We start from the raw sequence: 16,459 nt of genomic DNA on the forward strand, positions 1-16,459 counted from the left end.
CATCATCATCATCATCATCATCATCATCATCATCACTGTACTTAATGTACTTAATTTTATGTAAGCATGATTGTACAAACTGAAGTCTCTCATTTAAACTCACGGAGCAGAAGGTTAACACTTATCCAATTGAGCCATTCAGCCTAATTTCTTAATTATAAACAGTGAATCTGGGTACTTTCATAAAACTTCTGAATGGTTAAACTGTACTTTCATAAAGGATCTAAATGAAATATTCATAATAAACTTTTCTTTTATGAAGGTGGTGGTGGATGTGAATAATAAGCCACTCATCCCAGGAAATAACACGGTAAGCTCTCAGGCGAAGCACCTTTTTGTTTTTAAGCAATACAAAATCACCAATTCAACAAATGTTGTCAAACCACTCTGCGTTATATGAAACCGCTTTTTAAATAATGGTTTAGGTTGGATTTTGTTTAAGCAAAAAAAAAAAAATAAAAAAAAATAAAAATATCTGCTTTCGATCGTGAATGAAAATGACTTGTTCTATATTAATTAATAGCGTGTGGCCTTCGAAGAGGGCTGGTGCAGGTCTTTTGAGTCAACGCCGCATAGGCAACCTGCGCGTCTACGAAGATGAATTCTAATGATGAAGACGGGGAATTAACCAATGAAGGTTAAAATCCTCAACCCGGCCAGTAATCGAACGCGGGACCCTCCGGACCAAAGGCCAGCACACTAACCATTTAGCCAGCCGGACTGTTCTATATTGACCAGGTATTATTTTCTGACGTGAAGAGCCTCTGTGGCTCAGGCGGAAGCGCACCTGCCTCTCACCGCTGGGTTCCATGGTTCAAATCCTGGTCACTCCATGTGAAATTTGTGCTAGACAAAGCGGAGGCGGGATAGGTTTTTCTCCGGGTACTCCGGTTTTCCCTGTCATCTTTCATTCCAGCAACACTCTCCAATATCATGTCATTTCATCTATATTTCATTAATCATTGTCCCAGAGGAGTGCGACAGGCATCGGCAGCTGGCACAATTCCTGTCCTTGCCGCTAGATGACCATTCTTGACCCAGTTGAATTACTGGAAACAGGCTGTGGATTTTCATTCATTATTTTCTGATGTACACCAGTGTAAGTCACACTTATGTAAATTCACTACCAATAATTCATTTACGAGATAATAATATCCACGTCCAAAATACCAAAAGAAAATACCGCCACACACAAAACAAACTGACTTATCTGGTTCTTACTGGTGACTGTTTTATATTCTTGAATAATCTCGAAGTAAAATTTGGCAATTTCTTCAATATTATGATGAAATAACTCATCTTGTTAGTGTCAAAGAATAGAGAGTATTGACCTTAGTAGGTTACTGCAAAAATTAAAATATCAACCTATCTGGTTTTTCCGCACGATGAGTGAAACGAGAGTTGCAACAAATGAAATTGTTAGTTTATGTTACAGAATACGACCATTTGTTTAACATAAAAAGCAACAATGTAACCAGGAAAATAATTTCACTCTCGTAAGCTATCTACCTATGTCTGTCTATTCATTTATCTTCTAAATAAAAAGTGCATGCTAGACTCATCTAATAAAAAAAGTCCCTCTTCAAACACCAATCAGATTCCAAACCAAGGTCTAAAATTCAAAACTAAACGGAATTCTAAAAACTAATTAAGTCTAAAATTCAAAACTAAAGGAATTCTAAAAACTAATCAGTAAACAGAGAGCATAAAAAATGTACAGAAAAAGGCAACATAAACAAATTTGAGGCATAAAGTTTAAAGAAGACAAAAAGATGATGCAAACCAGAATAAATATTTTTGTACATATACTGTAAATACAAACACACACAAATTAGTTATTAGTTATGGTACACAGTTTCACACAAGGGGATGTCACGATGCATCTCATGAATCGTAAGCTGAACAGAGAGGGAAATGATACAAAGAAAGTTCTATACACTGAAGAATTAAAGTACATACAATCGCTTGCATTACAGTTCTGAACAACAAAACATTCTGATGGAAACAAAATCATTTTCTTAATGGCTAGTATGTATCCAAACATTTATTCTCTTAATGATCTCTGTTATAATTTAATAGATAATCTATTCGACTATGCAACGATACACTAATTAATCTTCTGTTTGCTAAGTAGGAGATTTAATACTGTTTTAAGAAGTAAAAGTAAATGCTTGGTCAAAATTAAACTACTTAGGTAAGTCAGAAAGCAGGATGCACTACAATTTCCAAAAAATATATTGAAATAATAAAATTAATAATAATATCTCACAGAAATGGGCCCATGACCAGATGGTGTGCACAAACAAATGAGACCTTTTCAGAACAAACATCGTGACTTTGGGACTTTCCGGGATGAGAAGTGGGTAACTGGTGCAAAGTAGTCTGATGAATTCCGTGCTTGACACAGCGAGCTAATGAAAATCTACTGGATCAATCGAAAATTGAATAAACGCCCGAATGTATGATGAAAAGTATAGATAAGAAAAGTGTTTTTCCACCAATCAATACACAATTTAAAATAAATACTTTGAATCTGTCAATACGGAAAATGAAATTTATAAATAATAATTTAAAAAATGTGTGATGAAACTTATCATGGTTGCTAGTTGGCTGATTAGTGAATAATAAATAAATAATAATATTGGTTCTACGACACACAAATTATTTTCATGGTTTTTAGAGAGACAGAGATGTCAAAATTTTGTCCTACAGGAGTTTGATTATGTACCGACACATGGTTGGTGTACCACCGGATTGAGCTGGGATGGAACACACCAGTATCTTTGTGTGAAGAGGCAGAAATGTCTGTCCAACAAGTGTAAAAAATAGTATTATGAATTTACAGAGCATTAGCAATAATAATGTAACGCAGAAGGCCTCTGTGTCCATCATTTTGGCTTATGTAATAGGGAGGGGCAGCCTGCACTGGACAGAAAGTGATGTCACTATGTTGGAGCCTCACTATTCGCCCACAGTGAGCCAATTGTAAGAGAGCCAGCGTGCACTGATTACCGTACTGCCATCGGCCATTATGTCGCTGGAGGTCTCTGGCTATGTAGAAAGTACGAGAAATCTGAATTTTTTAATAATTTGATTCACGTCGCACCAACACAGATAGTTCTTATGGCGACGATGGGATAGAAAAGAGCTAGGAGTGGGAAGGAAGCGACCGTGGCCTTAATTAAGGCACAGCCCCAGCATGTACCTGGTGTGAAAACAGGAAACGATGGAATACTATCTTCAGTGCTGTGAACAGTGGGGTTCAAACCCACTATCTCCCGGATACAAGCTCACAGCTGCATCGCACGCCCAACTTGCCTGGTGAACTCTGAACCGAGAGCCTTCCGTCTCCAGAGACTTCCACGAGCTTCTAATGTCCGAAGTCTCTCAAAGGGCCGTCTGGCTATATAAGACATGCAAGACTTGCCAGAGGTGGTTCAGGTCATTTCTATTGGAATGGAGAGTTCAGCCATGCTGTGTCAGTGAGCGAGTGTCGCTGCAGGAAGGGAGGCAGTCTGTGGAGTGTTCTGTCCGTGGAACTGAGTGTTTGTTCTGCCTGTCTGTCACAGTGTGGAAGAGAACACTGAGTATAGGCATGGGACAGTGAACACAGTCACCGGGTAGTTCATACCAAGCTGTGAGACTGTCGTATGTGGGCTGTGATAAATGCAGCAACAGTAACTGTGGGACTGACTGAGTCTGTAGGTGTTAGTGAACGAAGACCGAGTGTGGGTTAGTGTGACAGAACATTGAGAGTAAGAGAGAGTATGAACTGTGTAACTTGGTGTGTCTGAGTGCAGTGTAAGTAGCTATTAGTAATTAATAAATAAATTTTAGAAGTTAAACGCTGAGCCTCCATGGATCAAGTGGTAGCATGCTGGCCTGTCACCACTGGATTCCGTGGTTCAAAACCCGGTCACTCAATGTGGGAATTGTGCTGGACAAAGTGGAGGCAGGACAGGATTTTCTCCCGATACTCCAGGTTTTCCTGTCATCTTTTATTCCAGCAACACTCTCCAATATCATTTCGTCTGTCAATCATTAATCATTGCCCCAGAGGAGTGCGACAGGCTTCGGCAGCCAGCACGATTCCTATCCTCGCCACTAGATGGGGGCTTTGTTCATTCCATTCCTAACCTGGTTGAATGACTGGAAACAGGCTGTGGATTTTCATTTTTAAGTTACACACTACCAGTTGTTGCATTAACATAACTACCCGCTGACACAAAGTAATAATAATAATAATAATAATAATAATAATAATAATAATAATAATAATAATAATAATAATAATAATAATAATAATAATAATAATAATAATAATAATAATAATAATAATAATAATATCATCTCGGCTACAGTGTGCAGGCATTTTCATCTGATACAATTTAGGCTGCCTGTGCATCAATTTTGATGTTCCATGTTACTCCACCAGATAGCAGAGTAAACCTGAACTCTGTTTGGTGATCTGTGAATGAATTTTGTCGGATAAACACAGAATGTGTCACTAGAAATCTTTGATATGCCTGCATTGTTTGACCTGGAGTGCTAAACAGATCTTTCTCGTTTTTCACCAATACAACTACCTCTACCAGATTTAAACACACGATCTTGGGATCTCGAGGCCGACAATTTACCACTTATTCACAGCACTGTATGATGGGGAAAGAGAAAGCATAGAGCATTCATTCACCAGCAAACATGAATGGTGAACGAGAACAGAAATACTATGTTAATCCTGCTCAGAGAAATCAGATGATGCATGAAGTCCTCCCATGATAAGTACCTTTCTCATTTTCGGTCAGGTCTCGTACACTCCAACAAGCCACATCCCTTCATTTCAGAGTAATAAACTGAGCAAACTTACTTTCCGACTTGCTTAAGTAATTTAAAAATCCCTGTCACTAATTACACTGATATGAATGCAATATTTAAATAATGAAGTAGTGATCATGAATATTAGTCAATTCATAATATCATAAAAGAACTAAATTTTTGAGTCTGGTCTTAGCCCACCACTCATTCCTAACTGTGGATGTTTTTCACAGACAGCAGAGTATTCATGGATTTTCTTGTTCTATAATGCATGAGCCATTAATAAGTTCAAGGATTTAAGAGGAGAGTCCCTCAGTTGTGTACAAAAATGAAAGTTTGTCTTTGGTCTTTGACGTGTTCTATGTTTGTTCTTATCTCTCCTTTCTACTGCTTGCTTTACGTAAACTGACCTGTCATTATCCTTTGTGTGAAGTCTTGTACTGCTTCTTAGCTTCTGTTTTATGATTTATATCATATTCTTATATTTCGATGTTCCATGCATCATAGTCCAGTTAGATATCCAAAATATGCTTCACTTTTTTTCTTTTTTTCCCTTTTCTGGTTGCTGCACAATAAGCTGGTCACTCAAGTGGAACTGTTCAATGAATGAGAGTCTAACTGATATATGCTGACTTTGCAACCACTTTGCACATAAGCATAATACTGATAATGATCGTAATTGTTTAACGGGCCTAACTATGAGGTTACTGGTCAATGTCATTAATGAAGTTCACTAGTTGATAAAATTAAAGATGAAAAGGATTTGATCAAGAATTATCTAAAAAGAAGACAGAAGGTAAGTTGTTAGTAGATTAGTGGAATACACAGAACGAATACACATTTTAACACTCTGTTTGTGACGAGTACAGCAATAGGAATAAGAGATTAATTTCCATTTTATAAGATCATTTAAATATCTAATGCTTTTATATTAAGTCTATAACAGCAATCAGAGAAGATAGAGAACAGATATTGAAATCAAGGATAAAATAAATAGAAAAGTAGCAAAGCCTTCTAAGATAAAAAATTCATAATTTTTAAAATAAATGATAGAAATTTGGTTTTATTTGATTATAAATTGTTAACCAAAAGATAAAATATATGTATTTTTAAAAATTTCAAGTGGTGATCTTTTGTTCCAAAAGAAAAGTGAAAACAGAAATTTAAAAAATTGGAAGATCTTGTAAAAATATAATATAATATATATATTGTCATTGGTTTTACAACCCACCAGAGATACCGACCTGTCCGATATTTAATTTGAGATTGGTACAATATACGATACTAGCAAAACATAGATAATCTTGAAAACAGTTGACAATACTGGCCATGCTTGCTCACTGTCTGTACGATTTTCTCTTGTTCCTAAGCTTAGTGCAGTCAGGAAGCTGATCATTATCATGATGTGGATGTTATCAACAGAAACCATGCAGAAGTGTAATTCCTCTCCTAACAATCCACACTGTGACAAAGGTAGCCCCTGGCCCTTGCCTTCAATAACACTAGCAAAGCTTCACGAAGAAGTGAGTCAAAACCGTGGAGGTGCCAGCTGCAGAGTTTCGAGAGAATTCTCCTGGCCCTGGCTCCTCGCATAGCATCACTGATGGGTTCTGACACCGTGCCACCTCTAACTTCATCATCTTGATGTGAGTAATAAAAATACTTATCTTCATTAAAAGTGTTTTTTTTTAATTGTACAATAATACCATACTGATAAATATTCCATCATTCTGAAGACTTGGTACAATAAATTTTTAAATCCAATGTTGGCAACCTTGCAGCCCGCTAAGTACTTCCATCGTTTTCAGAAACGCAAAGGTTCCGGAAATGTTGTCTCCTAGGACTTGTTTCACGTGCTGAGAAGTCTACTGACACGAGACTTGTCGATTTGAGCACCTTCAAGTACCACTCACCGAACTAGTTGAAATCAAACTCGCCTTTACCGAGTCAGCCATTCCACCCCGCATCTTGTATAGAAGTGGCTAAAATATTGTAAAACTTCTATCAAACATCATAGAATGGCTGTACTGTACTTGTTTTCGAGTTATAACAAAATTCAAACATATAATATAATGCTATCATCACTATAGCCCGTAAGTTAGGGAAAATGCCTTTTTTTATTTGGGTGATTATATCAAAGTGTCAAATAGAGACAAACATGTCCCCGTACGTTTGGGAAGGGTAGGACGAGTTTTTATTTTGCCTTTTTTTTTTTTGGTCTATTTTAGTTTCTATTGTCTATTTGATAGTTTAATGCCTTTTTTGCCTCCTTTTGAGTTGTTGTGAATATTTTCTGCTCTTATGTATTGCACTGATAACTCTTAAGAATTTAAAGGGTACATTATATATTAAAATTAATCAATGGAAAGAAAAGAAAATATGATTCCAATGTACTGTGTTAATAAAGAAGATATTTTTATTTTAACTTAATAGATAAAAAATAACACTTACACGAACAATATTTTAATAGTAAACAAATTTCTACTGAAAACTCACTCCGCAAGCCAAATGGTCGAGAGGGTTGCCAGGTCCCGTTCCTGCTATGTAAGATTAAGTGATGGTGGTGATTATTGTTTTAAGAGGAGGAGCAACTTGGTAACCATCTTCTATTAACACTAATCACAAAGAAAATGGAAAAAGTCTGGCACTGAGAAAAATGAAGGTATTGGCCAAAGAAAGAAAAGGGCCACAAAGGGCGTGAAAAGAAAGAACTCTGTAGGCCTTGGAAACTTAATACCGTTCGGGTCGGAAAAGAATAAGAGTTAACCAAGGGAGTTCGGGTATGAAAGATAAGAGCAAGGAACTAGAAACAAGCAAGTGGAAGCAACGCCAGATTCAGCTAGGGGTACCGTGGTCACCAACACACACTCCCAAACTGACAGCCCCTGGTCCTCCTTTTAGTCGCCTGTTATGACAGGCAAGGGATACCGTTGATGTTATTCTATCACCCCCACCCACAGCAGGATGTAATATTAAGTGCATTATGTTGCTTACATTAAACCATCCTTATTATTTTAATGCCCATGTCTGTCATTATAAATGCCTATTTTAGCCAAAATAAATGCTTTAAGTTCCAGGCTCTAATCATCACCTATGAAGGGAAAAAAGGGGGCTTAGTTACAGAATGTCTTAAAAATCTTTTTCTTTGCTATTATTATAAAATTAGGTATGCAACATACCAACAGAATGACAGTACAAGCACGGCAATTTCCTAACTAATTAAAATATTTTAAAACTATCTTTCATTAGTCTGTAGGTAACATTACTCATCACTAAAACGTTGCTGAAATTTCATAACACTCGTCATTAGGACTCAAACACTTCTTCTCAAATGCTGTACTTCGACACAAGCAAAGTGTAATCGTCCTAACATGAAAAGAGAAATGCACACGAACTGTGTAACATGCATGCTACCATTCACCAAATATGACACATAACACAAAATTCACTACTGCACTTACTTTTTCCAATGAGGAATGCTGTGAGTGTCACCGCAAATATATAAAAAAATTAAGATGAAAAATGCAGTTAGTTAAATTAAAAATATATAACTAAAATAAAAAGCCTATCAACTTGCCATTAATGTACATGGAATAGTGCATGAAACAATATAGATATATTCACAAAAGTGGACAGGTCAAGCAAGTCTGAAGTCTTGGTAGACTGAAGTACAACATAAAGATTTGCCATGTAAAATATTACATCTTCCAAATGGCCACTTTCACAATTAAAGCAAAATAAACACATTCGATATTCAAACTTACAAAACTTTGTTCATGTTGGAAACTGTATGGTCACACTATTATAGTAATAAAGGTTTAATTATTTTTAAATGTTTAATTCTTAGTAGGCTACATTACCTATTTATTAAACCAGACAGTCTGTTCTAAATGAAAATATAGCATTACAAGATAAGCATCATGATGGCTTCATAGACGGCTGAAGAAATCAATTCTAGTCTCTGATTTTGTCACTGTTGTTCAAAACTTTGTCGATCCGCATTACATCTATTCTTTAGAATAGTGAGGTGAACAAAAGAAGGTAAATATTTTGAATCTCAACTTCAGGGGAGTTCTGATCAGGTGAATTAGTTTCCCATCTGTTTTGAAAACTCATTATTCTGATAATTCAAAACATAATATGGCAGCTGTATGTACAGTTATCAAGAGTAATTTTATACACCAATTTGATGAACAGGACTATTTTCTTTCAGTTTCTTAAGTAATTATTAAATTATATTACAGTTTGTGTTTTGAGTAAGTGATTTGTTGTCGTTTGGGTCGTCAGTCTATAGACTGGTTTGATGCAGCTCTCCATGCCACCCTATCCTGTGCTAAACTTTTCATTCCTACGTAACTACTACATCCTACAGCTACTCTGATCTGCTTGTCACATTCATACCTTGGTCTATCCCTACCGTTCTTACTGCCTACACTTCCCTCAAAAACCAACTGCATATGCCCTGGATGTCTTAAGATATGCCCTACCATTCTCTCTCTTCATCTGGTCAAATTCTACCAAATCATTCTTGTCTCATCAATTCAATTCAGTATCTTTTAATCTGTGATTCGATCTACCCATCTGACTTTCAGCATTCTTTCTTTCTGAGCTTGTTATCGTTCATGTTTCACTTCCATATAATGCCACGCTCCAGACAAAAGTCTTCAAAAACATCTTTCTAATTCCTATATCAATGTTCGAAATGAGCAAGTTTCTTTTCTTTCTAGTCTGCATTTTATGTCCTCCTTACTTCTTCCATCATTAGTTATTTTACTAACCAAGTAACAATATTCATCTACTTCCTTTATGACTTCATTTCCTAATATAATATTTCCTGCATCACCAGACTTCATTCAACTGCACTCCATTCCCTTTGTTTTGGATTTATCTGTAATCCTTTTCCAAGACTTAGTCCATACCATTCTTCATTTTCTCTAGATCTTCTGCAGACTCAGAATAACAATATCATCGGCAAATCTTAGAGTTTTGATTTCCTCTTCTTAGATTGTGATTCCCTTTCCATATTCCTCTTTGATTTCCTTTATCCTTTATTGCCGGTTCTATGTAAATACAGAAAAAAAAGCGGAGACAAATTGTAGCCTTGCCCCACTCCTTTCTGGATTGCTGCTGCTTTTTCATTGCCTTCGATTCTCATCACTGTAGATTGATTTTTGTACAGACTGTGATTCGTAGATAGCAAATGTTTCTCAGTGGATTCAACCAAATCAATATCTGCCCTAGACACTGCTTGATATTTTCTTACTGTGATATCAGGCTCAGGGAGATAGTGACTGTGGTCTAGAAAGTTAAGAATAATGACGGAGGCAATTTGTCACACCGACTACGCATTGCCTCGTAATCACAGGGTTTCAGGTTGAGCAGCAGTTGCTTGGGAGGCCAAGGCCCATCAGGGCTGTAGTGCCATGGAGTTTGCCCTTTCCTTTATGATTTATGTTTGCCTCTGCAATGCGGACTTACTTAAAATGAACTTGATGGATAGGGAGTCATGCGAGACAAATGGAGGATAGCCTACCTACAAAATAACAAAAGGCAAGAGAACCAGGCGGAGACTAAGCCTATGTTGGGATAGAAAAAATCTGTACAAGTATATCTTCAGATTTCAATTTAATGTAGGCTGTTTAATAGGCTCTACTGTATTTTATCTGGCAGATGTCAGAAACAGTCCTTTGATCCAACCTGAGTTTTACACTGTACTGAAAATTTTCTCCAAGCAACATGTGGCATGGTTTTTTGTATGCTGCATCACATACCTGAAAATAAATAGGTTGCAATGACATTTAAGATTGTCATTACCTGCGCTACAAAACAGGAGTTTAGATTCAAATCTATTATTTCACCTTCCTAAATTTCACACTCTGCTATGTTGGACTGCAACACTGGAAGAATTTACACCTCTTTCCTGCCAGTATCAGTCTTGCTGGTATGTACATCTCAATATTCATTTCTTATTTTCTTACCCCATGCAGTTAATGTAAAGTATAGTTTTTAAATGACAAATTTATAACAGGGCAACTACCACAAATGCAATAAAAGTTTTTGGCTCCATTACTAATGAAACAACCAGCCACAGAAACAAGAGATTTATGATTAATAAATAAATTGATTAATTAGAGATTTCCTATATTTCTGATATAGAACAGCATTAATGAAGTAAGGTTAAGGCGCTCGCTGTTAAATCCTATAGCACAGTTCTACTTGAATGTGTATCATTCACTCTTTAACGGTGATGAAAGACCACAGTAATTTTTGCTTTAACGGTGAAAGGGACCATTTGGAAGATTGTTTTACCAACTTTACTGTGAAACACATGTAACAAACAAAATTTGATACAATACAGTGCAAGAAAATATCACATGGTGACAACAGGAAGAGAAGTTGAAACCATTTTGTTTCACATTAAAAATGTTGTGTCCAAAAAACTACTTTCAGTAGGAATTAAGGGAAGATTATAAGGAAATGAAGTTGAAACTGAGTCACCTGGAACATGGAATACTGACCAGAGCAGCCACTTCCCTCACTCTTAGTTACAATTCTGGCAAATATAAATAATGAAATAATAAACTTTGTGTGAACTATCGTGGACAAATTCTTGTTTATAGAATTGCTGCATTTTATAAAATCTTGTACAAACACATTTCAAACGTGGAGAAAAGCTCATTATGGTCCATCTGCTTGCTACATTAAAGGCCCTGACAAAGCATTCACACCGATTTTGCTTTCTTCAAAGATTCTAACAGTAATATTTAGGTGAAAATTTCCAAGTTCTAGTTCAGAAATATGAGTAATTTGTATTAGAACATTATTACTTCTTCTGTATTCTTGTGCATATAGGGACAGTACTTCACTGAATGCAACACTTTTAATGCTCCATTATTATTTTTTTCGAAGTATTTCATTTATGTAGTACTATCAAAAATTTCCTGGAAATATTTGATAAGATGTAAATGTGGTGAGAATTGGTGATCCTGCTTCAGCATACTAGACGTCACAATCTCGAGGAGTGCCGCACTGTGGCATGGAAATATTTTCCTCAATTTTCTCAGGGGTTACAGATGTGTATGCTTCATCTTCAACATTATTCTGTCCCCTTTGCAACCTCCTGTACCATTTGTGTAGAGTTATCATTTTCAGAGCTTCTCCTCCGTAGACCTCCTGCAATGCCCTTAACGTCTCTGCAACAGTTTTTAGCAGCCTGCACATGATTGTGTCTCCTATCGAACTGAGTCAGGTAATACCTCCGTGTCACTGTTGCACTCCTCAAAGTTCTGATATCTGATATGAAGAAGCAGGGTCCCATCGTCCTTCAACACAATCAATTAGTACGCTCCACAGGAAGACTGAAACAGGTTTCTTTGTTTCCAACTAATCGATGACATGTATTGCATTAAAAAACATCAAACACATTCTAAAAATTCTGGAGAATGCTTGAACCAAGAAGGGATAAACATACATTGAGCTTAATAACAAAATGGCCGTTTTTAGAGAGTACAGTAAGTTATATTAATATGAACATAAAATACAGGGCATTAGCAAAGTCATTGGACTCTGAATTTGAAAAATCATAGCTCACGTATCTGACAGAATAATATGGCAAGCTTTGTTATGAGATGTTATCAAGACATTGTAGAATCAATTGTAGTGTTGTCAGAATAGCTCAGCTGTTGCCTTGCACAGTCTGAGATGTACAAGATCAAGTGGGCGACAATGCATTTTACGGGCGCGCAATGGGTTGCTTTATTGAAGGCTTACGTTGAGTGCAAAAGTTATGAGGGATGTGTGGAAAAATGAAGACATTGATTTCCCGATGAACCATTATCAGGTGAATCTTCCTTGTATGATCTTACATGCAAGTTTCATAACAAGAGCTCTGTGGACGATAAAGAACGATGTGGAAGACCTAAATTACTTACTGACATTTTCCTTCGTGATTTTGCCAGCACATTGAGAAATCTGCGTGGAAATCTGTAAGAGGCTGAGAGTAATGGCTACCTTGGTAAATATATTAGAGAATTAACACGTAATTTTGAGAAAAGTGTCGCAAAACACGTGTGTAAATTTGTGCCTGCAAGAAAATGGTGGTCAATTTCAACATCTGTTGTGAACTGAAACTATGGGAACACAATGTGCAGGAAACTAGTTAGTGTTGTATCGGAACATTTATTACTCTCAACACTTCCAGAATACTTCCACTGGAGTTTAAAAAATAATTTTCTTCACTTGAAGGTATGTAGAACTGTTGTTTGTGATCACTAGATTTGTCTGTGTAATAAAACTTCAGAAAAAATTCATAAATATTGAGTCCGGTGACTTTACGAACATCCTGTATAACATTATTTCTTAGCTCTGTCCAGTTTACTGAATTAAGAAGATCACAAAGAATAAAATAAAAGGCAAATATTTAATTTAGCCAGCTTAAAAAATCACTTATTGAAAAGGAAAACTACAATTGCCATTTCAATGCTCCATTTTTGCTATCACTTAACAGTGAAACCAAAAACACTAACTGGACAGCAAGATAAATAAAGAGTAATGGATGGTCACCAAAAGTGCCATCAGATTTTTTCACATACTGATATGTATAACATAACAGACCTCAAATTACCTGCCGTAACAGCTTAAATGGGATCAAACTCAATCTTGGAAGAATTAAATCGATGCTCTCTACTTCCGGTCCACCACAACAGACGCTAAGGTATGCAAAACAAACTGTACTAGTTACATAAAGACACTTGCTTGAAAGTTTCCCTGCATTGTTAAAAAGACAGAACGATGAAAAGAAAACAGAAATGTCTCTTCACGACCTATTCAACTGCTCACTTTTACTGCTATCTCGTTAATGCTTCCCTAACATGAGAAACTGATAACAAAAGAGAAAGATACACAGAAGTCAATAAAGACATATAAGAAAGATCAATAAAGAAAAGTCAAAGTATACTTGAACTGTGAAGGGAGTAAAATAACATATTTTTTATCTATTTATTATCTGATCCAAATATGTATTTGCCAGAGAGACAGAACTTTAAAGAAAAGTGCATGCACAAACTAGAAACAAAATTCATGAGATTTAAAAAAAAGCATTACTGTACGTAAGTCTGGAATATGTAACACTGTTACGTGTTCTTCAGAATAGCCACTGAGTGTTGAATTATCATTGTTATGAATTTTTTTGTCTGCTCTTCTCTATTCCATTCATCGCACACCAAAAACAAACCTCATGGTACAACAGCCCTGAAGGGCCATGGACTAAAAAGCGACCTCTCCTCAGCCTGAAGGCCTGCTGAATACGAGGTGCCATGTGGTGGGCACTACGAATCCTCTCAGCCATTATTCTTGGCTTTCTAGACTGGGGTTGCCATCTTGTCATGAGATAGCTCCTCAATTGTAATCACGCAGGCTGATTGGACCTTGAACCTCCCTCAGATAAAGGTAAAAATCCCTGACATGGACAGGAATCAAACCCGGGGCCTGCGAGTAAGAGGAAGGCATGGACCCTCTACACCACAGGGCCAGAAAAAGGGAAATGAGCCAACGGTACATGGTGTTCCCAAGCGGTCAAACATCCAAGTACGGACTATGCCTAATGTTGCTTAATTGCAGTGACCCATTGTATTCAACATGGTATGGCCATTAGCTCGCCGCACACCAGTTTTTAAATAATTTTGGTATAGTAGCATAAGCTCCTAGATGTGAACCAGGCACTGTTATCCTCTTAAAACCATGTACAGAACGCATCAGTTAAAATGTTCACCTCAAATATCTTGTAAATCATTTAAGATATTGAAAATCTCTTTTTCAGTAATGTTATTGAGGGGCTCATAACTGAACTTGCAGTATTTTCCCAGGGTGAGATAACAGTACTAAATTTGTATTTTAAAATGGAACTGCACTGTTTTCTACAACTAGCATTATATATAAGAGTGCTGCAAATTGAGAGGCACGATTATTTCCAAAATCTGACAAGTACTTCTCGAGAAAGCGGAATGCGTTCTATACCTGCCAACTTTGCTGATTTAGGTGAGAGACTCCTGTTTTGCTTTTTGTTTTACTGCTTCGCAACCTCCTGATTAGTTATTATTTCTTCCAATTTTAAGTCAATGACTGCAAAACTTAGAATATATTTTGAAACTTCCATCATTTCAGGATGGTTGAAGGCCCTTTTCTCACTGATCGCTATTAATGCTGAAAATTCTTCTCTTACTTGCTGCTGTGAGTAGCATGTCTTATTAGGTGTTGTGTGGATGGAAGTTCTGTTCTCATCGGCAGATTTACAATGAAAAGTGAGCATCGTAATTCTCATAGGTGGTATTCCTTTTCTCCCTTGTGTATCATCGTGTTTGTGTTCACCATAGTCATGATGATTGTGGTGTTCAGCAGGTTGATCAGGGAGACTTGAATAAGTTCAATTATTGTGATCAGTTGTTAGCGAGCTGTCTCAGTCTCGTCCTTGGCTTTGACGATATGAAAGAGACTGAGGTATGAGCGATGCTAGTAATTCCAGTCCGTTATGAATGGCGTGAAAATTTTGCTTGTATGGTCGGTTGCTGTGGGCATTTCAGTGGGCTAGGCAGACTCATATGCAATAGGAACTTCTGACTTGGTAAGGAAAGCAATGGGAAACTACCTCATTTCCCCAGTATAGATTTTTAGTGATGCTTAGGCTATCTGATGATGGAGCGGTTGATGATCAGACCGACCTTTAGAGTGAGTACTCAACATATTAAGTCTATTTATGAAATCTGTTGGTATCAGATACTGAGAAAAGTTATATTTTCAGTGTCTCCTAATTTTTGGTTCCTGAAGGTTGGCAGGTATGAATCGTTCTTTGCTCACCAGCTGCAGACCACATTATTTGAACAAATGTTGTTCCTTTGAAGCTGTGGCATGTTTTCTTTTACCTGTAATCTACACTGATATTAAAGGTTTTAACGCATACAGTGTTATCATAGGGCATTTATGTTCTATTACAACACAGACTGAAATTGCTTCTGGAATGCTGACGTTCAGTTCCGTACTGGAATTAGATACCAAGTACCTATTCAGAGGCACCTCAGGCAGACATCAGCTTCACCCTTGCACAATGCAAGAGTTAATAGTAGGCTGTGATAGTGCTATGAAAGTGGCCCATTTCTGGGTAAAGATCATCTAATCTGAGACATTTTAAAAATGTATTTTTCAGTTTATAATTGTGACATTCCTTTACAGCACTGTACATACTGTTCCTGACTCAAGTAAATAAATAATAATATAGGGTATTTATGGGCACAGTAGAACAAATACCTAGCTGTCGAAAGAAGGGCAAAGGAACTGTATGGCATTGGCCCATGAAGCACCTGCGTTGGCCATCTGGTTAATAATTCATTCAAACAGGGCAGCCCACAGCTTACAAATAAAGCACATTTGAAGACCTTCCAATTCTCAACTGGTCCTAGTTAAATTTTGAAAATAATTACACCCATCATACCCTGAATGTCCATATCTAGAATGCTAGATGTAGAAAACTGTGATACTATTTTAAAAAGCAAAGTCTGTACCATCATCCAAGCAGATACCGACACCTGGAAATGTATTGTTGCAAGTATTATGAGCCCCTTAGAAAAATCACTTGAAGTGGAAATACATTTTC

General features: G+C 36.8%; 1 protein-coding gene across 7 annotated transcripts in view; it reads right to left on the bottom strand.

Annotated features, from left to right (window-relative positions):
* Window positions 1–16,459, bottom strand: part of LOC136879031 (ankyrin-3) — a 682,638-nt gene that overhangs the window by 103,137 nt on the left and 563,042 nt on the right. For 5 of the 7 annotated variants that reach the window (XM_067152757.2, XM_067152756.2, XM_067152755.2 and 2 more), the window contains one exon: window positions 8,277–8,294. The exons of the other annotated variants lie outside the window; for them this stretch is intronic. In XM_067152757.2, the coding sequence (XP_067008858.2) occupies window positions 8,277–8,294 (18 nt within the window). The remainder of the gene's footprint in view (window positions 1–8,276; window positions 8,295–16,459) is intronic. 7 annotated transcript variants of the gene reach the window in all.

This window comes from Anabrus simplex, chromosome 8, assembly GCF_040414725.1.
Source record: "Anabrus simplex isolate iqAnaSimp1 chromosome 8, ASM4041472v1, whole genome shotgun sequence".
NCBI classification, from domain to species: Eukaryota; Metazoa; Arthropoda; class Insecta; order Orthoptera; family Tettigoniidae; genus Anabrus; species Anabrus simplex.